This window comes from Mixophyes fleayi, chromosome 6, assembly GCF_038048845.1.
Source record: "Mixophyes fleayi isolate aMixFle1 chromosome 6, aMixFle1.hap1, whole genome shotgun sequence".
Classification (NCBI taxonomy): domain Eukaryota; kingdom Metazoa; phylum Chordata; class Amphibia; order Anura; family Limnodynastidae; genus Mixophyes; species Mixophyes fleayi.
This window is the reverse complement of record NC_134407.1, coordinates 123,844,372-123,871,392: the sequence shown is the minus strand read 5'-3', so window position 1 is coordinate 123,871,392 and position 27,021 is coordinate 123,844,372. Positions and strand designations below refer to the sequence as shown.

The following is a 27,021-nucleotide window of genomic DNA, read 5'->3' as shown; positions in this document are numbered from 1 at the left end:
TCATCCTCATCATAATAATTTTGTCTTTAAAGTCAGTAGAGCACCTGACAATGTAACCAGAAAGGTAATTACCAATCACAGGGCTCATTATTCTTTTTTTTTTTTTTTAAGAAAAATCTTTAATTTTTTTATTTACATTTTTATTAATGTTGTTTGCAAAATACTGCAGCTAGACACTCATTTTCCCTTTTGTAGAATATTTTACTTGGTTTATATTGACAAACTCTAACCTTGCAACTTTACTTGACTTTGCAACCAATAAACTTTTACTTTCGAGGGGTGTGAGGTTTTACAAATAGGTGTAATTAAAAAATTGCCATATATGGCAAATTGAATTGAAAATAATATAATTGAAACTCATCACTTCTTTATAAATAGGCTCCTTTGAAAAAAGAGTAACCCACACACTGGATTGTATCCCTTTACTTTTTTAAATGGATTTAAATCTCTTTACTCCTATGTGCACCGTTAAACAGGAATACATAGTTATTAAACTCTATAATAAAAGAAACCTGACCAAGCCTCTGAATTCTTTTAGTTCTGATTGGCCATAGCCAGCAAGAGGTGCCCTGTGATTGGACAGGCGCGCTAAACGTCAAATTAGCACCACCCTTCCCAGCTCCTGAGTGTGAAGCTGAAAATTGAGCTTTGAATTTGACACCCGGGAGAAAAGAGAACCACACAGGCATCGGAGCGAAGGGTAGACCTAATCCGTTATAGACAGAGAGGAACATAAAGTCTAGCAGCGCAGCAAAGCAGTCAGACTAGGCATACACACACTAAGTAAGACACGTAAAAACAAAATACTAAACAATTAAGAAAAGAAAGAAGCAGACAAGCATAGTCCCTGATAGTTTACAACAAAAGAAAGACAAACACTTAACGGGAAAGTTTTTATGTGAACAAAGTAGTGTAAGACATAGGGGAACATTGGCATACATACCACTGTCCTTGTAGGTATCATATATACTGGAGACCCAAAGCCAGTCCTAGTGATGATGGCTCAGTACTGGATGTTACTTCTGTTTTTGACACTGGGCAGGGGCAAGTCACCACAGGGCTCTGACTCGACCACAAAAGACAGTCCGGCTCCGGGATTACTGAGCTCTTCTTCAGATCCACTCTCACTACATATGATGAGGCTCTATGAGAAATACAGCCGGGAAGGCAGCCGCCCGCAGGATGGAAACACAGTACGGAGCTTCCGGGCACAGCCAGGTACGACACACACAGTAATATATCAGTCAGTGTGGGGGTAAGGAAAGGGGGGATTTCAAACCAATTATCTAAGTAGCAGCAACAGGATAAACATAATACAAAATTCACAGAACCAATCACACATCTTCCTAGTAGTAACGACAAGTAAGAAGACCAGAGAGATTGCATTCAAATAAACTTGTATTAGTCTCTCTAGCAGCTGTGGTTCCTCTAAAAATAATTTGCAGCAACTCATTTAACTTAAAAGGGACGCTAACGTTATTAAATATAAGGTAGTGTCATGTAATCTGTGTAAACTATTAGGGTAAAGTTTGTAATTTTATATATGTAGACTTGGAATCACTGTGTGTATGCAGGTTCACAGTGTCTCCAGAGGAGTCTTGCAGAGCAGAAAGGTCCCTACACTCACTTGCTTGGCTCAGACCACATCGGCTCATTAGTGACAAAACAGCTGTCTGTTATTTTTCACCAGAGTGAAAGTGACAGGTTATTGAGGCTTGGGAAGGAAAGCATCAATGACCACAACTGAGAATACACTACAAAGAGCAATTAGGGATATTCATTTAATTGATTAGAAGGTAAAGAACAAGAATGTATTCATTTTACTTGGAAAAATGTACTTACACTAAGCAGATAATGACTAAATCTTGCTTTCTTAATTGAAGCAATGGTTTCTGAGAATGGATGATCAATACTCATTAGTAATATTAGAGGATAGTTGAAATAGGTTAATGTTCTAAAAAGCAAAATGTACTACAGCAGATTGTACAGATAGTAGTAGATAGAGCATTAAATGATCACATAAGAAAAAAAAATCCTGGTATCTATTTTCAGCAGTCATGGTATATAGGCACAGTCGAACAGTGTGATGCAGAAACTTGTATTGGAAATGGACACAATGCTATTATTATAGTTAACAAGTATTATAAGTGAGGTGTCAAGTTGATGCAGGCCTAAAATATTAGCATATTTTTATATTTGTTTGCCTTGTTTTCTCTACATGGCATTGGATTGTTAGCTCCTCAGGGTAATATCATATTGCCATTAAACTCTTTATTAAAGTTTGCATATATACTTTTCTAGAAGGTGCTGCATTCCTCTTGTGACATTAAATACATAAAAGCACACATGTGCATGCAATTATATCACATATATGATAAGATATATAATGTGCTACTATCTGTGGAAAAGTTTGTATGTTTTCATTTTTTTTTTTTTGCATTATGTTAAAGGCAACAGCTTTTACAAAACATGTAGAGCTCAAAAAAATAACTGGATTATTCCCAGAACCCTTCTGTATACAATGTTTTGAGTTTGGCAACTACTTTGGTGACACACAGGGAAGCTCTAGAAAGCTTTGTCCACATCTGGCAGTCTTGTTTAACAGTGAATGAATGGAGAAAATCTTATTAGGACCTCTGGAAGTAGTTTACACTGTATATCACAACTAAAGGTATGCAATTTCCTTTCTGAATCAGTTTGTGTTGTAACAGATTTTTGTTGATCTATTTGATAGATTCTTTTCTGACGACTATCAGATACTTTGTGTGGATGTTGATGCTTGAGATTGTATCTGATGATGGCAGATTATGTAGTATTTTCTGTTTTATATTGGGAACTTCTTTTCTTACTGCAGGTCTAGGTTTATTGTAGATGATTATTTGTTTTTTTGCTATTTTAAACATGAAAATCCACACTATTTACTAATAGTTGTAGTAATAATAATAATAATTAATAAAAATAATAATACTAGTAGATAGGATCATTAAATTCAGTGATATTCTTTTTATAGCAGTGGCATTGCTCCTGAAAATCCTTAAGGCTGCCTATTCCAAAGATGAATAAGATAAGTGGTATGATGTAGAAATTTGAGCAACAAATGCATCTGTGGATAACTTAATCATGCAGAGACATCAACGGGCTTAAATGCATGTACACATGTTGCCTAGTTGTTAATCCATCCATGAAAAATAATTTGTTGGCAGAACTTGTATTTTTTTGTAAACTAAAGCTTCTCTATCTAACAGATTTTCTGGCTTCCCGTCCTACATATCACTTCAATTTAACATCTCTCCAGCAGTCTGAAGTTGTCTTGGCTGCCACTCTTCACTTTGGACCTGACAAAGGCCCCAGGCTTCCCAGGGACTCATTCTGTAAACGTTCTAAGAATGCTTCCTGCCGTCTTCTGATTCCACCACAAACTCAGAGGTTCAGTGTGATCTTTAGAAGCACCATCCACCGCACAGACTTGGGTTTGGTGAAAGGGAACATAAGCAATGTTCTGTCCTATAAAAAGGGGGCCTGGCATGTTAAAGACATCACCACCATCATCAGGGAGGCCCAGCACAATCAGGACCTGTTCATATCAGCGGAGATTGACTTTGGGCACAAGTTTTCTACCATTTATGAAAATAAACCTAATGAGGTCCCATACATCTTAGTATTTGCTAATGATATGGCAATTTCAGAACCTAACAGTGTGGCAATGACCTTACAGAGGTACGACCCATTCCAACCCAATGTTGGAGAATCAAAACAGCTGCCAAATGCATCTTCAGAGAGCAGAGTGAGGAGAGATGCCACATTTGTGGCTTCCACCCATAATAACGAGCTCCCAGATGTCAAGTATGTACGCTACAGCAAGCACGAACTGTGGGACAGTACTTATAAGTCCCTGAAGCAAAAGCCCCCAAGAAAGGAGCGGAAGAAGAAAGGGCAGGAGAATGCTGACACAATGCCTAAATCTCCAGTGTTGCACTTTGATGAGAGGACAATGAAGAAGGCACGAAGGCGCCAGTGGGATGAACCCAGGGTCTGCTCCCGTAGGTACTTAAAGGTGGACTTTGCTGATATTGGATGGAGTGAGTGGATTATATCCCCAAAATCATTTGATGCTTATTACTGTTTCGGTGTTTGTGAATTTCCTATGCCAAAGGTAAGAAATTAACATTTTTATCAAATATAAAAGTAATAAATAAAGTATCAGGAATATGACTTATTCCATCCTAACTTTATTCATTGCCCTCCATAACCTCTTCTGCTCAATCACTTAAAATATTCATATATATATATATATATATATATATATATATATATATATATATATATATATATATATATGTGTGTGCATTACCAATAAAATATCTACCACAAACATTCCACAACTACAATAAAACAGTTTTTCTTAATTTTATAGCCAAGTCATTTTGACATTCTTCTTGTAAAGGTTAAATCAAGCTGATCATTTCTTACAGACAATGCAGCTTCCTTCCTAATCTTTTCTGGGTTAAATTATCTGTCTCTTAGCTCCTCAAACTGTAGTCAGTCTTCTGGGAAATTCCCTGAACATGGCGACTGACAGTTGTATTTGTGCATGAACTCATGCTAGAAGCCCATTCTGTGGGGCAATTATCTACCAGGTGGTGCTGCTCTAGTGGGCAGCCAGAAGTAAAATGCATTTTGAGGTGTGTTACAGTAGGGTATCAACAACTATTTTAAGTCCTTCTTTATGGTCAGTGATGTCTGTGTGGACACCCTTTTGAAGTATACACAGGTGCAAGGTGCATGCATCTTATGAAACTGAATGAATGGAGCCATACTCAACCATTTGTAAGTCCTTCAAAGCACAATTGCATTTTAGAAGCATTTTTGACCTGTTGAACAAAGGTCAAATGCCTTGAAGTGAAGGAAGTCCTCAAAAATGCTTCAAAGCCCTCCATAAATGATTCACAAATGCTTGTATGCTTTTGAAGTGCTTCTGCAGAATTGCATAGGGATCCATTTCAGACATCAGCAGTGTTGGACTCAGTAATTTGTAACAGACTGCACTGTCATTTGAGATAGCAAACATTAGTTTTCCAGTAGTGATCACCAGTCACTAATCAGAGCTCAATTCATGAATGGCAACAGGAAAGTTATGTAGCAATATATAGCTAATAATTGCAGTTTGCTAAAATATTAATGTAAAAGCACTCACCTCACAATATATATTAGCTAGATGAAACCTGTACAGTAAATAAAAGAATATTACCAAAGTAATCTTTGTTTGCATACTAAACGAAAATAGAAGTGTATAGCGTTGGTGACACAATGCAAAAACCTTTACTCTAAAATAAACCATTATCTGTATACTATAGCAAGTGTCATAGTATACATATATAGTTGTAGTGTTGTTTTTTTTTTTGGTACCTGCACACATACACATAAAATGTGCATTCACAACACAACACAATCACCTCATCCTCAGCCATGTCTATTTTTGTCTGTTTTCCTTGTTAACGCTGTCCTGTGTCCCCCTTTTCTGTGTCTGCCACTATACATATGTCTCTATGTCATTATAATATGTACCCATTTGTTCTATTCTTTATTTGTGTATTACGTGTCTTCCTGTTCTGTAATTTAAATGAAGTAACAGGAGAACCACAAATGAGTGTGCGAAAAGGGGGAGGTGTCTCTCCAGTTGAATAAGTTCTGCCTATTCAGCAGCTCTGGGTTCCTTTCTAAATGAAAACTTGGGGGGCACAGGGTAATAGCATAATTGCACAATGCAACCTTCAGTATTTATAGTTGGAGATTATTCCAGAGCTGCTGAATAAATTGTTACTTAGTTGGAAATACAGCTTTAAAGTTATCTGCAGTGGAATCTGGTGCACCTAGGGCAGGCCTGGCCAACCTGTGGCTCTCCAGGTTTTGCAAAAATACAAGCCTCAGCATGCTTTGCCAGTAGAAGCCAGCCAAAAGCTGTCGGGGTATTCTGGGACTTGTAGTTTCACAACACCTGGAGAGTCACAGGTTGGCCAGGCCTGACCTAGGGGTTCCAATGACCTACATGTAGATGGCAAAAATTCTTCCTGCTTGATCATAGTGTATATCTTGCACACTTACACGCATGTTACAGACGTATTGGAGTTAAAATATTGTTAAAAGTACTGTAAAAGAAAACTGTAGTTTTCCTTCAGTTGAGCAGCAACTTTTTCACTCAAAGAAATCCACCATCCTTTGTTTACGGTAAATTGTTTGCACGGAGAAAGGCCAGGGTGTAAAATTGTCCATCTAATTGCAGTGTCTGTATATATATATATATAAATCCAAAAGATGAGGGCGCTTCCATGGTGCATTACTTTTAAAAGCAATTTTATTGAAAGATTCACGGATTGAACACGTATCGGATCTAGCAGATATCAGGCATGTCCAGAATCTAGCAGATACCATGCAGTGACTGCACAACCTCTACGTGTTTCATCAGGAGAGAGTCTGTCTGCTAGATGCTGGACATTGGACGGAGCTATCTTTTGTGACATGCTTTTATAAATTTGCTATCTGTTATGTGTTCAATCTCAATCTCAATCTTTCACTAAAACTGCTTTTAAATGTAATGCTTTTTGATTTTTTAGATTCCACCATTGCCCCGGTGAGATCGGGTATATGAAGGGGAGCAAGCACAGACCAGAGTCTGCTTGGTCTGAGAGTTGCAAGCAGTGTGGAAAAAAAATGATGCACAGACTTTGTAAAGTATTAAGATTCATATTTAGCACTGTAAACATTGTACGTTTGATATACACATTAACCACACCATTTGTTAAGGCAGCACCCCTACTAGCAATAATAGAGAATGGCCAAAATACCATACAAAATGGAGCCAATATATTCACGGTCAGATAGACATAACGGTAATGGAGAACGCTGAGATCAAGCCACACAATTTAGTATGTTTAAGAAAACAAATCCCAAAAGGTCATCCTTGCAAAGGATTTTAAATCTACTAAAGGGAAAATTAACAACCTTTGCATTTTGTGATGGATTGCATGTATGTATGGTATGAGTGATATATATCGAGGTGAGCAGTCAACCAGGGGTGACTAATCCTGAGGAGTCATAACAACTCAGAAAGTCTCAAACAGCGAAATCAGTTGACTAGACCATTTTCATCATCCCAGCAGACCTATAATAATAATTTATTAGAGGAGAATCAAACATCTTGACCTATTATCCAAATCTGATTGAGGATTTTCACTCGTCCAAACACATTCTGTCCTTACTGCAAACCAGTACAGGAAGGGAGTTTGTTCTAAACAGCACAAGGGTGACAGTTCTCAGTATTATATAACCTATGTCTTTGTTTGCTTAACCTGGTACCCATATAGTGAAGGTAATTTACAAAGAGCAAAATGAGACTGACCATGCGCCTTGGTTTGTGCAAGTGCACCTAATTTATGATGATGGCTGCAGCTTTAGGTGCAAGGTGGCTATGTTTGCCAAGGAGCAGCAGTTTGAGTGGAGTGAAGGTTTTTCTATGGTGTAGGCAAACCGCTGCTTCTCATTTTATGGAGCAATGTAGAAATCAGATATAATTTTGCAGAATTACATTATGGTATTGAGGTAAAGGGGTGGAAAAAGTACATATTTAAGGGCATTACTTGGTAAGCTAAGGTATGTATGATCATTTCCACTCCTCAAAAGTACTTCAGTTGTACACCTCAGCTGGTGGTCTTCTGGTCTCATCCTATTGCTCTAATGGGACCATATTTGCACCTCCATGATGCACTTTGGCAGAGATGCACTTTAGGCACACTCCGATCAAAGTAATAAAAAGTTCACCACTCAAATGTTCCATGTAGTAACGATGCTGCACATATCCTTCAACTCTCATGAATAATGTAAATCATGTTGCATAAAAGATAAAAGTACTCCACCATGTTCCATTTTCACTGTTTTTATCTTTTATGCATCACTGAGAGGGTGAAACACAGAGTGTAAGGAAAGTACGATACACCAGATCATCTGCATTAGGAAAGAGTGTGGAGAACAGTAGCTAGACACAGAGACTTCTGACACAGGGATCTTGGTTAGTACAGTGGACTCCTTACCTCTTCCCATGGACAGTGTAATTCCATTGGGATATACTATTTTTCACCTCTCCACCTTTGAACAATTTACAAATAACAGGACAGTTTTGGATTAATACAGATGTCACCTATTTAAATATATATGTTATCATATTGCGTTATATGTTCTCTTCACTATTGTCAGCACTGAATGGATATAACTAATTATACTAATCAATCACATAGGAATAGATCCGATCAGTAATACAAGGTGGTTATATAGGATTATCATCTTCATTGGACTAGATCTCTGTAACAATTGTATCAAGTTATTGACTTGTGTGTCCAGTATAGTTACTACATCTGGTAGTATCTATACTGGACACACAATGACTGACTGATATAAGCACCAGCAAGTACTACATCATAATCATGACCAAGATCTTCATCTGCTATAAAAGACCCTTACCATCCACTTCCCCTTAATCCTTTACACTCCCTATTCCCTTGAATTTTTGACCACAAGACCCCATAAAGACCCCTACTGTAAAATATTCTGTGCTAATTGTTGCAGAAGGATTCAGACACCCCTTCAGGTGGACCAGAGCTGCATCCCATTCCCCTCCCCCACTTGCCTTTAGGATCACTAATCCTCAAATGTAGCTAGTAAATAGTATTTATGAATAACTTGGTGTGAACTTGGTCCTCATAGTTGGCCCTTTCTACTGTAGGTAAACAGCTCATTAAAACCAAAGATAATTATGTTTTAAAATAAGTTTAATGCCAATTAATAATCCTTTTGTAAGGGATTGAGAGTACCATTTTCCTTTAAAAATGTATAATCAATATGTCTTTATCTAAGTAATATATTCAAATGTTGTTTGAAATCTGTTGTGAGATCCATATACAGTTTGGGATAGGTATCTGTATATCTTAGAATATAATAATCTTGTAAATAATCTGATCTATATAGTAGAACCATCCTCCTCATTTGTCTGTCAGTTTAATAATAAATTAATCATATTTTCTGATTTGCCTCAGTGCCTCCCTTACTAGTTTGGTGACATTGCTTGATGCTAGACTATTATTGGTATTAATGTTTTCATATCTTACATTTCAAATGTACTAATATATACCTTTCATATGTCTAAGATAAAACATAGATTGTACTTTAAGGTCCGTATGTGAATAAATGTGTTCCTTATTGTTGGAAACTTTCTCCACTGAGAATTTTTTAAATATTTTTGAGTGTCAATTTGCATCCGATTTTTTGTATATAAGTATCAGATTAAAGGGCAGATTCAATTTCCCAAACAACACAGGGCGTGCATCATTACCGTTAGTACGGTAATTTTAATACGGATTTCTGCTCGCTGCTCAGAGATGAGCAGCTATTGGCCCCGCTCTGTGATTTTACGTGGTCTTCCGCTTCGTGGCTGTGTCGCTGTTGTTCCTAAATGCTATCACTTTCTAGTAATATGACTTACAGTTGACTGTGGAATATCCAGCAGGGATGAAATTTCACGAACCGTCTTATTGCAAAGGAAGTATCCTATCACAGTACCAAGCTTGTCACCGAGCTCTTTAGAATGACCAATTTTATATCACAAATGTTTCCAAATGGAGACTGCATGGCTGACTGCTTGATTTTACACACCTCTGGCCAGGGCCGCCATCAGGGGGGTACGGGGGGTAAACTTGTACCGGGCCTGGGGTCACCAGGTGGCCCGGTGGCTCTCTTATACTTTCATTTTCATTCATTTTTTTTTTTTTATGCATGTTGTTTTTCCTCCGACCACAAGGGGGCGCCCCGACGGCCGACAGTGAAGCAGTCCTGGAAGTAAATCACCAGGCTGCTTTTCACTGATGGTTGGCTGCAGCGCAAGCAGGAGGGAGAGAGATCCCATGTAGCTCAACATCCTGGGGATCAGATAGGCTGCTCACAGCTCTTCTATTAGCAATGAGGAACAGACATCATTGTGAGAGGTGAGTTGACTCACATATAGGACTACAGAGCAGTTTTTAGTGTTTGTAGTGTGTGGCATATTATCTGTGGGCACTACTGTGTGGCATATTATTATCTGTGGGCACTAATGTGTGGCATATTATTATTATTATTATTATTATTATTATCTGTGGGCACTACTGTGTGGCATAATATTATATGTGGGCACTACTGTGTGGCATATTATTATCTGGGCACTACTGTGTGGCATAATATATCTGGGCACTACTGTGTGGCATATTATTATCTGTGGGCACTACTGTGTGGCATAATATCTGTGGGCACTACTGTGTGGCATATTATCTGTGGGCACTACTGTGTGGCATAATATCTGTGGGCACTACTGTGTGGCATATTCTTATCTGTGGGCACTAATGTGTGGCATATTATTATTATTATTATCTGTGGGCACTACTGTGTGGCATAATATTATATGTGGGCACTACTGTGTGGCATATTATCTGGGCACTACTGTATGGCATAATATCTGTGGGCACTACTGTGTGGCATATTATCTGTGGGCACTACTGTGTGGCATAATATCTGTGGGCACTACTGTGTGGCATATTATTATCTGTGGGCACTACTGTGTGGCATAATATCTGTGGGCACTACTGTGTGGCATATTATTATCTGTGGGCACTACTGTGTGGCATAATATCTGTGGGCACTACTGTGTGGCATATTATCTGTGGGCAATACTGTGTGGCATAATATCTGTGGGCACTACTGTGTGGCATATTATTATCTGTGGGCACTAATGTGTGGCTTATTATTATTATTATCATCTGTGGGCACTACTGTGTGGCATAATATCTGTGGGCACTACTGTGTGGCATATTATCTGTGGGCACTACTGTGTGGCATAATATCTGTGGGCACTACTGTGTGGCATATTATTATCTGTGGGCACTAATGTGTGGCATATTATTATTATCTGTGGGCACTACTGTGTGGCATATTATTATTATCTGTGGGCACTACTGTGTGGCATATTATTATCTGTGGGCACTACTGTGTGGCATAATATCTGTGGGCACTACTGTGTGGCATATTATCTGTGGGCACTACTGTGTGGCATATTATTATCTGTGGGCACTACTGTGTGGCATATTAATATCTGTGGGCACTACTGTGTGGCATAATATTATCTGGGGACACTACTTTGTGGCATATTATCATTTGGGGGCAGTATTGTTTGGTGTTATATGAACTGAAGGCACTATTGTTTGGCGTTATATGAACTGGGGGCACTATTAGGCACCCTCCCCCTAGATGTTGCTGTACACGCCCTTCTGGCAGCGAGCTGCGGCACAGAGTATCCCTTGCTCGGTGTCCCGGGGGGGGCACACCCTAATTAAGTGTTCTACGCACTCTTATGGTAAGTGACCTGAACTGAACACTCAGAGAGTACTGAGCTAATATCAGATCATCATTGGCAACAGAATTTCCTTGCAGAGTAAATCTGCTTGCCAGCCTACTGCGTCATCTTTCTATATCTTATAACATCCAAAATTGTATTTCATCCTCATTATTTGGTAGTATTTAAGGATTTTATTCTTGTTATGAGACCATGTTACACGTTTATGATCTGATTCTACTGCAGAACAGTGGTACTCTCACATCTGACAGTGCTGCTGTCCTTGCAATATTCCAGCACTGGGATCTTTCTTCTATTTCTCTAATTGGTCACTTTTAAGCAGGTACTGTAAGTAAATTCATTAGGTATTGAATGGATTATCCTGCAAATTTGGAAACTCACAATTCCTTTCTGCAGAGCATTTACTTATTATTTTAACTCTTTATCATCATCATCATTTATTTATTTATATCGCGCCAACATATTCCGTAGCGCTTTACAATTGGGGGTAAACACAGTAATAAACAAACTGGGTAAAACAGACAAAGAGGTGAGAAGGCCCTGCTCGCAAGCTTACAATATATGGAAGGCCCTGCTCGCAAGCTTACAATATATGGAAGGCCCTGCTCGCAAGCTTACAATATATGGAAGGTCCTGCTCGCAAGTTTACAATATATGGAAGGCCCTGCTCGCAAGTTTACAATATATGGAAGGCCCTGCTCGCAAGTTTACAATATATGGAAGGCCCTGCTCGCAAGCTTACAATATATGGAAGGCCCTGCTCGCAAGCTTACAATATATGGAAGGCCCTGCTCGCAAGCTTACAATATATGGAAGGCCCTGCTCGCAAGCTTACAATATATGGAAGGCCTGCCCGCAAGCTTACAATATATGGAAGGCCCTGCTCACAAGTTTACAATATATGGAAGGCCCTGCTCGCAAGCTTACAATATATGGAAGGCCCTGCTCACAAGTTTACAATATATGGAAGGCCCTGCTCGCAAGCTTACAATATATGGAAGGCCCTGCTTGCAAGTTTACAATATATGGAAGGCCCTGCTCGCAAGCTTACAATATATGGAAGGCCCTGCTTGCAAGTTTACAACATATGGAAGGCCCTGCTCGCAAGCTTACAATATATGGAAGGCCCTGCTTGCAAGTTTACAATATATGGAAGGCCCTGCTCGCAAGCTTACAATATATGGTTTAAATATTATGAACATGTTGTATATCTGTATGGAACACCAGCATTTTATTCATGCATATCAGTCCCTGTGTAGATTACAATATAATTTACCTACCACATACTCGCACACGTGAGGAGCAATTTAGTCAGAATTCAATGCTTGATGGTATAGGAAGGGGAGAGGGACCTCTGAATGAATTACTTTCTTATAGATAGGAGGCTGGCATGGCCTGTCTGTGCGGTGTGTCATATGTCTTTTTGTTTACACAATATAGTCACACTCCTCTTACATGGCAGTTTTCAGTTCTACATTAATAAATATTTGGAGTGTAGCACAATACTTTATAACCTTTCTTTGTGTCTGCTTACTGTGACTCCGCCTACCACTGCGTGTTCCGTTAGCCCCGCCAGCCACTGATAACTGATGTGGTTATGGATAAGTGAGTTAATCCTGCCTACTTTTGTGTTGGACCAGCCCACTGTTTGGTCCCGCCCATGTGAGGCCACTTCCAGAATTTTTTCCAGGGCAGCTCTAAGTTCCCAATCCGCCCCTGAGTGATGGTGTGGTGTGACCTGATGTCACACTGATGTTCCCGCCGCCGCTGTAAGAATAAGGAGCAAGGAGCAGCAGCTGCAACATCTGGGTAAGTATATTTTAAAGATATTTTATGATCACATTTTTTTTACCCTGAATTTTGTAGGAGACTAGGCTTTCAAGTATGATAATGGGTTAAGCTGTATTTCTTGAGGGATAATAGTTATTTTCTCCCTTAATGTCATAAATTAAGTTTTTGTTGTTTTTTTGGGGGAAAGGGGGCGTTCACCGGGGGGGCCCTGCCTGTTTCATTTGTACTGGGCCCCACGATTTCTGATGGCAGCCCTGCCTCTGGTAATGGGTCTGATTGAAACACCTCAATTCAATAAGCAACGGGTGTAGTTGCTTAATACTTTTGTCCATATAGTGTATATAAAATAAGTTTGTTTGTTTGTTGGAGAATATCTTCCACAGCTCTCAAGATAAAGCAGCCAAATCTTACATAGTTACTAGTATTGGAAAAGTAAGGTATTAGACCACATAGCGACAATGGGACAATATGACAAAGTGACAGAGCGACAAATATTGAAAACATCATTTTTTGTTTGGAAACAATTATTTGACTGCTGGAAGGAAACCTCGCCACATCACGACATAACGACAACGTCACAAAGCAACAAATCTTATTATAAAAATCGGACCCGCTCAACCCTGGGTGACCCTGCTTGTAATAAATAAAACAATATTCATAGCAGGCAAAATATATAATGTTTATAGCTTTTGAGTTGAAAACGTAGAGTTGATTAAGAGACAGATTTCCTCAGACCTTAAAAGGAACAAAAAGTCCCTAACTCATCCATAATGCTGGTGATCTTTTCTTCTTTCTTCCATACTAAATATCTTTCCCTCTTGGAAACAAGACAAATTTTCTGGTCTTTCAGGACTAAGGAAAACGTAGAAAATCTTAAACAGAGTCTTTTTGTAACCAGGATTTCAAAAAGAAATGGAAAAATACTTCTCTGCCTGTTCTGTATGGGAATCAAAGTCCATCATAAAACTCCATCTGGCCTCTTCCTGTTCCTATGGACCCACATTTTGATGGATTTTTGGAGGCTCTGTACAAATTATGAGGACCTGAGGGTTTCAGGAGCTCTAGGAACCAGGCATGAGGGGTATTTAAAATAAGCAGCTCACTGAACTTCTGCGAATGTGCTGCAGTCCCATATGTATATTCAACACTATATTTTTATTATATTTTTCCAAATTTGGGTTCTGCTTTTTTTTAAGTGGTCAGTAGAATATGAGTTGCGCATTGTACTATAGTCAGGAGAATATTAGCTTTTCATTGTATTGTGGTCACCAAAATAAGAGCTCTGTATTGTACCGTGGTTATTATAATATGGGCTACACATTTTAGTATGGTCACACGAATATGGGCTCTGCATTACACTACCCAGAACAGAACATGTTTCGTAAGCTACACACATTATTTCTTTTCCCGCTTATATTATGACATGCTGTTCGCTGGGTATAATCTTTTTTTTATCCCTTTTGTCACAGTCAATTTGTATCTTATTTGCTGCAGATCTGCACATGACCATTTTGGCTTTCAAAAATCATGGCATCCATAGTTCTTTAATAGTATTTTCTGCTAATTTCTTGTGCCACAGCCACACTCATTGCAGCACTAAATCTCCAGATATTAAGGAAATCTAGGTGCAGTTGGTATTGTAGACTATATTTTGTCTCGGATTTGCCTGGATAAAAGTTGTGAGGTATGAGATTGTGTGCAAGTTCCAAAAGTCATGAAATGGTGCCAACTTTTTTCAACTGATAAAGCATACTTGCCAATTGTCCAGGAATGTCCGTAAGACTCCCAAATTCTGGGTAGGTCTTCCTAGTGAAGGGGGCAGAATTAGAGCTGCTGTAAATTGACACGTACGTTTTATTGCGTCATGAGGGCGGGGCCAAAATGAAGCAATTGAATAAGCCCCAACCCCTCTGCCCATTACCCCCTATAGGTACTCCCGGAGGGGCACTACAAAATGTCTGCAAGCATGTGATAAATTGAAGAGGGTGCCATGGACAGCCAAATTCCAGTATGAAGAGGACAGCTAGTGGGACGATGAAGCACACTTAGCACAAATAATGTCACATCCACCTCTTCTTTTTCTACCTGCCTTGTGCATCTCCTAGTGTACAGGTTTGAAAAGTAGGCATGTCTGCTTATAGTGCCACAATATTGCCACTTCCATTCACACATATTTGTGTAATATGCAATTATTATTTTACCTATGCCCTACATATTCCATAGTAATGTATGTAATGAATTACAAAAACAAAGACTGCTCATATTTGAATGGTCATGTACACTGAGGGAGTGCCAGACCCAGAAATGCCACATGCACTAGTGGTAGGCGTGCATGGCACCTGGCCACCCCCAGAGCAGTGGTGATTAAGAGAGTCCTGCACATTCCTGACTGTGTGGTATAGTAGGACACTCTACTTAAACTTAGGTATGCAATGTAATGTGCATATAAGCCAATGAAAATAAAAATAAAATTTTTTAATTCTACAGGCAGACCTGATGCCCAATTATGTGATTTAACACATAAAAAAATGAGCAGTGTTTTAGGAAAATGAAAGTACAAAGTTATTATGGTGAATAGTTGTGCTATGAGATGACCTCAGACCTTTGTACACTTTTCAGTCTCAGAACGATTACTTTCAGAATCGTGACTTAAATGTCTGCTTAGCTGGACAATGAAAATGCAGATTGGAAGTGTGGAAGTGTGAGGGCATAGCAGAAAAATAGGTGCATTTGCAAAATTAAAATGAGCTTTACTTCTACCAATGTCTGTCTGTTGACCAGACCAATAACACCAGAGAGGGCTGTCTGAGTGAAGGACAACCATTAAACCTATCAAAGGATTAAGCATTTTATATTTAGATTTATGAAAACACCCTTTCTTCATATAAAATAAAAATATATTTATTCCAGTAAGCTACCAAAAGAAAATTCTGTATTTCCCCCGAAATATCAAATTTTCTTGGACAAAAAATAAAAAAGTTTGTCCTGGTGAAAGTGATGCATCACAAAAATGTCTAAATTGCATTGATGATGGTGCTCTACAAAGCCCTGGATATGAAGTGGATAATAAAATATATGGCCAGAAGTCATTCCGTGCAAGAAAGATTATTTCTCTGTGCATTTGCATTCATTAATTAGTGTATCCGATTTGCTGTGTACCTTTTTAAATCCAGTTTTGTGGCAGAACAGTCCATTTCACAGATTTACCAAGTTCCAGCATTACGATCTTTCAATTCCACTTTTGATTTACCATGCATAGGAATAGCCGTCCACCCTGTATTTATAAATTTGCTTTCAGCATACTGCAAAATTGATAGTATATTGAGTTGGAATGAGGATGGCACGAATTAACTTTGGTGTGGTTATGGTATAATAAGGGAGAAGATCTGAAAAACAATAAGGAATTCTGCATACAACACATAATTCTGCGGATGCAACATGCAACATTTTGTATCAAATTGTGAAACATGGCAAATGTTTCGTAGAACAGTGTTGAAAATTTCTAGTACTATTCACAGACTTACAAGGTAGAACAGTACCAGTGGGTAAAGGAACAGACTGCTTCTATGATACTACTGATTAATAACCTGTAGGGATCATTCACACCTATGCGCTGTTATTGTGCTTTTCATCTGCTAATGTCCGAAAACACATTAAAAATAGAATAAACGGTTTCCTATGAGCTCATTCCCACCACTGCATTCTAAATTTGTAATGCTGTGTTTCAAGTTTTAGAACACACAACAACCTTTTTGTTGAAACACTACTGGTGTAATAGATTGCATTGGTAAAAAACATGAAAATGCGCATCATTAAAACATGCATTCAATTTCATGCACTTTCAGAGGGCATATTGGTGAACAAGTTCTTAAGCAAGCATTTCTCAGGCATAGACATACATTCTACATATCTTCAAATATAGGCAGTTTCACATAAATCAATTTTCAATATTAAGTTCTTGAAAAGGAAAACTGATATGTCTAGAAGTAACCAAGCTGATTATTTTACATGTATAAACAGTGAGCATGTAGACTGTTCAAGAGTCCTTCATGGCCTACCCAGAGACTTTCACAATTTTTACATGTAGTAGACTTTTAACAAGCCGCCATTATGAGACACAAGATGGGGTTTGTTCCTGTCAGTAGATTCATCCTTCCTCAGGGATGCTTTTTACATGCTTTGGCCAGACCTTTATGAGCGAACCTCTCAAGGGCTTGTATCCTTTCTGGAATGTAAAGGGCAGTCTATTAACGCTTGGGCTGCTGGAGCACAAAAAAAGCAATTATTGCTTTTTCAGTTTTCAGAGCAAGATCGCTTGTGCTTTACAGGCTTTCACTATAAAGGATTTTTTTTAAAGCACACAGTATGGTTTAAGTAAGGTGAAAGAATTACCTCCTAGGAGATTATAAATGAGTATAAGTGTTGTCAAGATCTTTTTCGACAGAGTTTATATGTAGCAATAGGAAGTATTATATTAGAGGTGTTACATAAACCAGTTAAACACATGTTTTTTGACAGCTATAGTAATTTGTCACATTATGAGTTTACAAATGCACTATTAGATAAACAGATTATGTTGGAGCATTATACCATAATGTGGGGAAATACACAAAAATAAAATATATAAAATTCAATCAATAAGTACCATGGTGGTTGTTAAGTTAGAGTTTTAATATAATACAGTACAACAATAATATAGAGGCACATTTATCATTTATCGGGAAAAAAGAGGAATACTTATCAATCCTTATCGCATGGATAAGGATTGATGTATTTCTCAAATTTATGAAAAATGGAACACAGAAACAGCAGTTCCGAAAAACTGCTGTTTCTGTGATAAAAAAAAATCACACTTACCCCCCTCTTCGGGACGCGGTGTCTCCGGATCTCCTACTGGTCCTCTTCGTTCCTCTTCTTCCTTCAATTGAGCATGTGCAGTTCAAAGAACTGCACATGCGCACAAAGATCCAAGCTCTATCTCTGCAACTATCGTTGCAGAGAGCGAACGGTGAGTGACAGGGAGGGATCATGTGATCCCTCCACACATGCGCTGCTCAGCTCTGCTCATCAGAGCAGAGCTGACAGCATTGGATTCTTTCAATTTTGATAATGTACGCCAGCTTCAGCATTAACATGACAAGTTCCTGAAAAAAATGTTTTTTCGGGACTTGTTAGATTGCGGCCAGAGCAGTCACCATACTGTTGAATGGTGACTGCTCGCAAAAACGATCAGGAGTGCAAAGCAGCAGATATCCATGATATCTGCTGCGATGCACCTTTAATAAATTTGCGGAGGGCACATCGGGACCTGATTTCCACGGTAAGTGCACAATAGTGCACTACCGTGATTTCTTAAATATGCCACATAGACTGCAAGTATGGTCCCTTAGAACACCTGAAAGTATCTGTCAGTCATTTTAAGTTCAGACCAATAGAGCCAGGTATGAGGACTCTCCTGTTGTTTAGGCAAAATGCTTAGGATTGTCATCTGCAACATGGTATTTTTAATCCTCTGTAGCCAAGATTTGATAGCTGGAGTTGTTTATTGCTTACAGTTAAGATGTATTATGGTCTTTGCCTTGGTAAGAATATAAATAAATAACCTTTTAGCAAAACTTATAATGGATCGTGAGGGCCACATATAGCAAAATGAGCCTTGGCTAAGAAGGAACAGACTACTTAATAATCAGTGGGGCTTCAATAGAGACCCAATATTGCTTAATAATGAGACATGAGAATCAAACATTAATGTTTGAGAGTAGTAGGGAATTATCTCCAGCAAGTATAAGTGACACCAGGAAACATCTAATGAAGAATGGAGGTATGTCTATGGGGTATATTTACTAAACTGCGGGTTTAAAAAGTGGAGATATTGCCTATAACAACCAATCAGAATCTAGGGGGTAAATATATCAAGCTGAGAGTTTTCCGGTGGGTTTGAAAAACCAATCAGAATCTAGCTATCATTTATTTAGTACATTTTTACAAAATGATAGCTAGAATCTGATTGGTTGCTATAGGCAACATATCCACTTTTTCAAACCTGCAATTTAGTAAATACACCCCTATGTCATCTCCTCATTGGCTTATAATTTAGTTTTACTGTGTGTTTATTAGAGCTCTTGTGAATAGCTCTGGTTCACTGTAGTTGTGTATTACAAAAGAGGTTAGTAAATCTATGAAATGTCATGGGTAGGGGGGGGGGGCTATCACAAACACACAGAAGCTCACAGAGTCACATAATTCTTTTTTTTTTGTGTAAAATATGTATATTCCGGAGTATGGAATATACATATACATACTTGACAACTAAGACTCCTGAGTAGGTGTCTACTGCAGTACAACAGTATTTCACTAACCCTCTTCCTGTTGGTAGTGGTCCTATGAAGTCAATTTGCCACACCTGTCCAGCTCTTACTCCTCTATATGGGGCCGATATCACAAGTCAATTGCTTTCTATAGTTTAAGAGTTGACATGTTTAACACTTTCTCACAATTTCTTTTGCTATTACCTGGGTCATTGGAATGCCTTTTCTTTGTGCCCAGGCATACATGCCTTCTGCTCCTCTATGGCCACATTGAGCATGAGCCTATTCTCTGATATTGTACAGCTCTGTCTTCTCTTGAGGTGACAGTTCTACTGTGCTGACTTGGACCAATGCATCAGCAACTTCATTTCCTTCAAGTCCAGTGTGAGCATTGACATGACCCACTGACACTTATCTCTGATTACACTGATTCCATATTTCAGTCCACACCTTTGTTCCTCCCCAGATCACCTTGTCATGGACTTTCCAGCTCTTTTGTTGCCACGTTGGCATCCAGGTTGTCAGACCTTGGAATACTGCCCAGCTATCGGTGTAGATTATCACTGGACCTTCTGTTTCTTTCAATATCATCAATACAGCCTTAAGTTCTGCATACTGGCCGGAACCTCCTTCTCCTGACTCATAGATGATCTCTTGTGTCTGTGTTTGGTAGGCTGCTGCTGGCCAGCTGCGGCTATTCGATGTCCGAGCCATCTGTGGACCAAGCATATTTCAGCTGTTCTTCTGGAAGTATAGCATATGGTTCGGCCACTTGCACTGGCTCTCCTCCTAACTGGAGTTGAGGTACCTCTTTCTCAGTGCTCTCACAGTTTACCTTTCCAGCAATATGTGTGGAAACCTGTGAAGGTTCTTGACTTGATACTCCTCCTCTTTCTTGTAGGTACTATTTCCACTTCTGCAGAGTCTGCTTCTGAGCTACAACAGTATGTGCTCCCAGTCCTTCTTGTCTCACCCAACCAGCTACTGACAATACTGTTCTCACAGTCACTGGTTGTTGTTTAGTAGTACTCTCAACATGTTGTAAGGCTGTGTATGCTGCTAGAAGTGTCTTTTCGAGATTGGTGTATCTTCTTTGAGAAGATGCAAACTGCTTTGCCCAGAAACCAATGGGTATCTTCTTTTCTCCACTGTTTGCTTGTTCTGCCATAAGCGCCAGGGCATACCATGATCTGTTACCATCACATCCAGGTAGAATGGCTGATCCACCTGGATGGGGCCCAGGGCGTTATGCGCCTGGATTGCTTGCTTGGCTGCTTGAAAAGCATCTTCCTGTTCTGCAGTTCATACAAACTCTGATTTCTTTCTGGTAACATTGTATATAGGCCTTAGGATGAGGCCCAAATGAGGAACAAACGATCTCCAGTAGCCAAGTGTACTCAACACTTCCTGTGCTTATTTGGCACTGGTGGCAGTCTACATCTGTGATGTTGCCTCTTGGACTGGCTCAGGTATTGTTCTCTTTGGTCCTTTCCAGATCATCCCCAGAAACTTTACAGACTGGGCTGGGCCTTGCACTTTGTGTCTGCTGATTGCCCAACCCTCAGCTCTCCATGCTCTGCTGTATTTCCTAACAGCATGATGTCATCAATGTAGTGGTAAACACTACAGTTGAGCTCTGGACTGACCATTTCTAAATCTCTGGATACCAGGTCGTGACCGATTGTCACACTGTGTTTATAGTCTTGGGGGACTACCTGTAAGGTGTATTGTCTTCCTTTCCAGGTAAATGCAAACTGATCTTGACTCTTTGGTGCTTTTGGGATAGAGAAAAATGCATTAGCCAGATCAGTCACAGCATGCCATTCTCCTAATGTTTCTTGTATTTTCTCCACAATAGTTTTCATGACAAGAACTGCTGCTGCCAGTTCTTTAAAAGTAACAACATAAAAGAAACCAGGGGGTTCGAAATACCAAAGTGTGGTAGAATGTTCACATATAAATAATGAGAGCGCATCCAAGCCATAAGACTGCGGACCCCCTCAACTTCCTTCGGGAAAGAGTCATCAATTCACCCCGATACACTTGTAAAGAACTGAATAAATTAGTGCCTTGTTTTTAATATAAAAAAACCTATTGCACAGATTTTTTCCCTTTTATATTTTTTATGTTTTCATGCGGAGATGCATCTTTCTATTACGGATGGATTAAGGAATGCCTATTATCGGCATTAGTATTCATTATGAGCGGTTTTCAAGATTTCTATATGTAAGTGCATTTCCTATGGGGAACACTATTCGGTGGTTATTGGAGACACCTGATTTCATGTTTTGATACGAGCACCGGTTAAGAAGGAAAGTCGGCGGTGATACTACTTGTGGAATTCTCTTTGAGATTATTACTTTTGTTACACATCGTATGATTTATTTGATCAAACTGATCTGTACTATTATTTGTTTTTTCTTGCTGTTTTCTACTATATATCTCCTGGATGAATTGTGACAAACTTCAAGCACATAGAGTGGAAGTTAAGTACTTTATATTGTTTTTTTCCTTATATTTGTGGAACTAGTGGCGCTGGATTAATTTCCTTGTTCTTTTTTTATTAAAACATATAATGTCCACTGGGGGTATCTATGGATTTCCCCATTAGGATGTCCATCCCAATTATATTGCCTGGTAAATCAGAGACCAACACTGTAGCATGAAACCATGGACCATGTCCAATCTGCATTCGGCAGTGAACCCTGGCTGCCCATGACTGCGTACCTCCTAAACCTTCCACTGCTAACCAACCAATGTTGTTGCTAGGTAAGTGTGATCTATAAAACAATGAAACCTCAGTTCCTGTCTCAAGCAATGCAGTAAATGACATCACTGATTCTCCCCCTCCCCACTTGATTGCACAATTTACATAAGGGCGTAGATCTTTGGTTTTCAGTGCACAAATATCATATTTAATCACCTCCCATCATCCAATAGGCTTGGGGACTTTCCAAGTTGTTGTCAATGTAGGAGGTGCTTGTCTAGTGTCCCAGCCTATCTCATGTAATGCATGATAGGGTGATGGGTGTGGAGGAGGAGGGGCTGAAGGAATGGCATGCTCAGGCACTTACTCATCCACTCCATTCTTTGCAATGTACTTAGACTGTACTGAGCCACCGCCATTCCCCTTCTTGCTCCCCTGCAGTGCTTTACAACTTTTAAAAAAGCTCTTGTTGTGGTATGCCGTCTGTTTCTGCTTTTGGAACACCCAGGCCCGGCGCTCCCATTAGGCAAGGTTAGGCACTTGCCTAGGGCGCCGGGCTCTGGAGGGCGCCACAGAATTCTGAAATACTTTAAAACTGTGCGGCGACCGCTGACCATACCTGGTATCAAAGGGGAAAAAATGGGGAAATGTGCTTATAGAGGCACTCTGCGATCTTTATTATTGATAAAATATCCAATTCTTTATTAATATTATTTAAAATTGAAAATAAGATCCCTCTAATTGTAAATAGCGAAATATAAAAACAACAAAGTGAAACAAATGTGAATTAAAATAGCAAAAATAATTTGCTATGCCCCGCTACTTTATATATCAATTGTTATGTATATCAATTATTCATACTGTCCAATCTATAATATAATACTGTACTCCTTTCTCATACTGACTTTGTCAGTGGTTTATTTAAATAATTGATGGAATAATCGTGCTGTTGATAGTATCAGTGATTGATAACTTCAGTTCATTGGTTACTCTACAATAGTAAATGGTAATCCTACATATAGGCTTAATGAGATTAATCGTTGGCAATAAATTAATAATTGCTTGGTTTAATTATACCTTGACCAAGCAATCTTGTATAATCACTTAATTTGCCAGTGGTAAAATACCTAATGTGATATTGTAACTGCTGCTGTGTCTTAGTCCTGTCTTTAATAAGATCTCACACACACACACTATTGTATCTCACTGTTTGAGGATTGATCTAAATGTAGCTAGTGATATACTGCTAGGCTGTCATAAGGTTAATCCCCCGTAATAGTAGATCACATATAAAGGTTAAGCTAATGAGCTACGTTGGGATTCTATTGATAAATGCTGAAGGCTGCTGCCAGACCCCGACCACACACTGTCACGATCTCACACGCACACCATGCATACAGCCTATTAGAGTATGAACGCTATCTATAATCTCTATTAATAGAGAGGAGTGAGGACATTCAGTAGCGAGGCGGACGCCAACGCGCGTTTCGCTACTCGCTTTCTCAAGGCCTTGAGAAAGGGATTTATGGTCATGTTATCAACAGAGATAGAAATGTCAGGTATGCTCTCATTGGTGGGTGGGAATATTATTAACTGTTTTAGAAAGATTAAGTTTAAGTTGGCGAGAAGACATCCAAGATGAAATGGCAGAAAGACAGTCAGTTACATAGGACAACACAGATGTCGAGACATCAGGAGAGGATAGATAAATTTGGGTATCATCCGCATAGAGATGATACTGAAATCCAAAGGAACTTATTAGATTTCCTAGAGAAGCGGTATAGATAGAGAACAGCAGAGGACCTAGCACTGACTGAGCCTTGCGGTACTCCATCTGATAAAGGAAGCAGAGCAGAGGTGGCCCCAAAGAAATTAACAGTGAAAGAGCGATTAGAAAGGTAGGATGAGAACCAGGATAGAACAGTGTCTTGAAGCCCTAGGGATTGCAGCGTTTGCATGAGAAGAGAGAGGTCAACGGTGTCAAATGCAGCCGAGAGATCCAGGAGAATTAGGAGAGAGTAATGGCATTTAGGTTTAGCAGTGATCAGATCATTGACAACCTTAGTCAACGCAGTCTCTGTGGAGTGTTGAGAACGAAAGCCAGACTGAAGAGGATCCAACAGATTATTTGCGGAAAGAAAGTGTGTGAGGTGAGTGTAGGCAAGTCTCTCTAGAAGCTTGGAGGGGCACGGGAGCTGAGAGATGGGACGGTAATTTGAGAGAGAGTTTGGGTCAGAATATTGTTTTTTTTAGTAAAGGAGTAATCACTGCATGCTTTTATAGTGATGGAAAGATGCCAGTAGAGAGCGAGAGATTACAGATTTTAGTTAGAGGTGAAAAGAGCACAGGAGACAGGGATCTACCAATTTGCGAGGGAATAGGATGAAGAGGACAGGAGGTAGAGTAGGAAGATAAGAAGAGAGTAGAAATTTCCTCTTCATTTGTGGGGTCAAATGAAGAGAGGGCGTCAGAGGGTAGTGGGAAGGAATTGAGCTGATTGCTTGTCGACGAGGAGGATACCATTTCTAGTCTGATTTTATCAATCTTTTCCTTGAATTAGGAAGCAAGATCCTGGGCATTGATAGTAGATGGAGGGTTCGGGGTGGGAGGATTGAGAAGAGATTTAAATGTATTGAAAAGGTGTTTGGGGTTAGAAGCCTGAGCATAGATAAGAGATTGGAAGTATGTTTGTTTTGCAGTCTTCAGAGCATTTCGATAGGAGAAGTAGATAGATGTATATGTGAAGAAGTCATTAGAGGTGCGAGATTTACGCCAATGACGTTCTGCTTTACGGGAAAGTTTTTGAAGATTTTGTGTTGCTGTAGTGTGCCATGGTTGACATAGAAGTCGACGTGTAGTATGTAGTGTCGCTGGAGCCACTTGATCAAGGGCCGTTGCTAATGTTTGGTGAAAATGAGGTACTGCCATCTCAGGGGAGGAGAATGGCTTTTCAACAAATACTCGTCTCTCTTCCCCCCCTGTATCTCGGGAAACCACCTGATGGCCCTCCTGATGTAGGAGAGGCCAGAACTGAGAGGGAGCTGCATCTGCAGACAACCCCGCTTGTACCAGGGACCGCAGTCCTCGTTGCTGTTTCAGATATATCTCTTGTAATGTGTTTTGTGGTGAATGGTCTCAATTATCCTCCTTCTTCAATCATATACTCAGAATCTTCCTCTGAGTCATCTTCAATTTTATTTAAATTTTCCTAATCCTGCGCAACAATTAATGTTCGCACTCTGGCAGGTTTTGTTGTTCACAGTATCTATAGTATAGGTCTCATATTTCTTCTGCAAAAGCTGATTGTCAGTTTGCTGATACAGGATTGCAAAACAACATTTGGTTCCCTCAATGATTCTAGTTCAGTTTCCATTTCCTTAAAGTTAATTTCTAACTCGTTTACACATTAAACAGCTAGACTAAGTATCGCTGCAGCTGCTTGTCTCTGCGACTTATCATAAACAGACAAATCAACATTCTGTTGGGCTGAATGAATTTTGCAGCTTCTAACATCATTGCCTTACATTTCGCTGAGCTTATAAAACACACAGGATAACTCTGCTTACTAACGAAGCTTTTAAACATTTTATTAAATAATGACATTTTCTAATGTCACTTTTTTAACACCTTACCACCCTGCTAGAGCAGCGCCAATAATGTTTGCAGTGACAGGTTCTTTCAGGTTGCAAGGAGTTTAAGAGTCATGACCACAAAGTTCAAATATCAATCTTTTATTGCAAACAAGTAAAAGTATAATAATCATATACTTAGCTTCGATAGTTCTCTTAGAAATATGTTTAATCAGCAATTAACCAGGGCCCCACTCTCATCTCTCTCGAGCTGGATAGACAAATGACTGACACCATTACCGACGGTCCAAGACGAGGCAACTTGTGTTGAAGCAAAACCAGCTTTTATAGAGAGGAAACTAAGGACAGATACAGCAATCTGAACAGCTGGCCGTGACTGGTGTCACCTTAGTCACTTAGCAATGAATACACCTTTTCTGCTACCACAAAGGATTTATTATGGTGTCCTTACGTTCACCAGAATCACGGAGAAATATGCTAGATTAAATATGTTTAATCTGAGAAATATTTCCAAGGCTTATTTACAAAAAGGTAATAAACAGACATACAATAAATTGCACAAATGAGTTCCAAAAAATAAAATAGGAAATAAAACCAGAGTCTTTACTTACAAGTTCAGGAATTGGCATGTGAGGAATACACTTTGACAAGAATGGCGCATTTCAGCCTTGACAGACTCCCTCAAAAAAATGAACAAACTTATTGTCTAAGGCAGAAGATTTTAAACCCTTCGTACAGGTGCTTCATCCCCACCTTGGGAATTTACACTTTCAATTAAGTCAGATTGATTCCCAAAATGACACAGAATCCACCCCCAAAGTAAATTATCTATCACTAAGGTATATGTTTGGGCACCTCACAGAATCTCTCACCTCTGATCTTTCTGCCTGGCTAAGCCTATCTCCTTTGCATACACAAACTACTCAGATATCTGTCTCTGGGCCTGGCTTGTTTCAAAAGACCATTGACACTTGCCTAGGTCAGACTCAGGTCAGTTAACCAAATACACTTTGAAAGGTTACATAAAATATTCACATTGTTATACATTAATTCAACAGAAAATAACAATCAGTTATTAGATATACTACATTTCGTCACACTGACATATAAGATATAAACAGAATTAAGAACTTCTTATTAGTACAGCTATGAGTAATAAACAGTTTCACTTATTCTACGCAGGCGCAAAGCAGTGAA

General features: G+C 39.2%; 1 protein-coding gene across 2 annotated transcripts in view; it reads left to right on the top strand.

Annotated features, from left to right (window-relative positions):
• Window positions 1–684: 684 nt before the first annotated feature.
• The window catches only part of GDF10 (growth differentiation factor 10), a 49,972-nt gene continuing 23,635 nt past the window's right edge, over window positions 685–27,021 (top strand). Inside the window, exons 1-2 of one of the 2 annotated variants that reach the window (XM_075215283.1) lie at window positions 685–1,218; window positions 3,246–4,153. In XM_075215283.1, the coding sequence (XP_075071384.1) occupies window positions 996–1,218; window positions 3,246–4,153 (1,131 nt within the window). In that variant the 5' untranslated portion in view covers window positions 685–995. Of the gene's footprint in view, window positions 1,219–3,245; window positions 4,154–9,911; window positions 10,029–27,021 lie in introns of those variants that run through there. The other variant, XR_012693191.1, reaches the window with a different exon arrangement.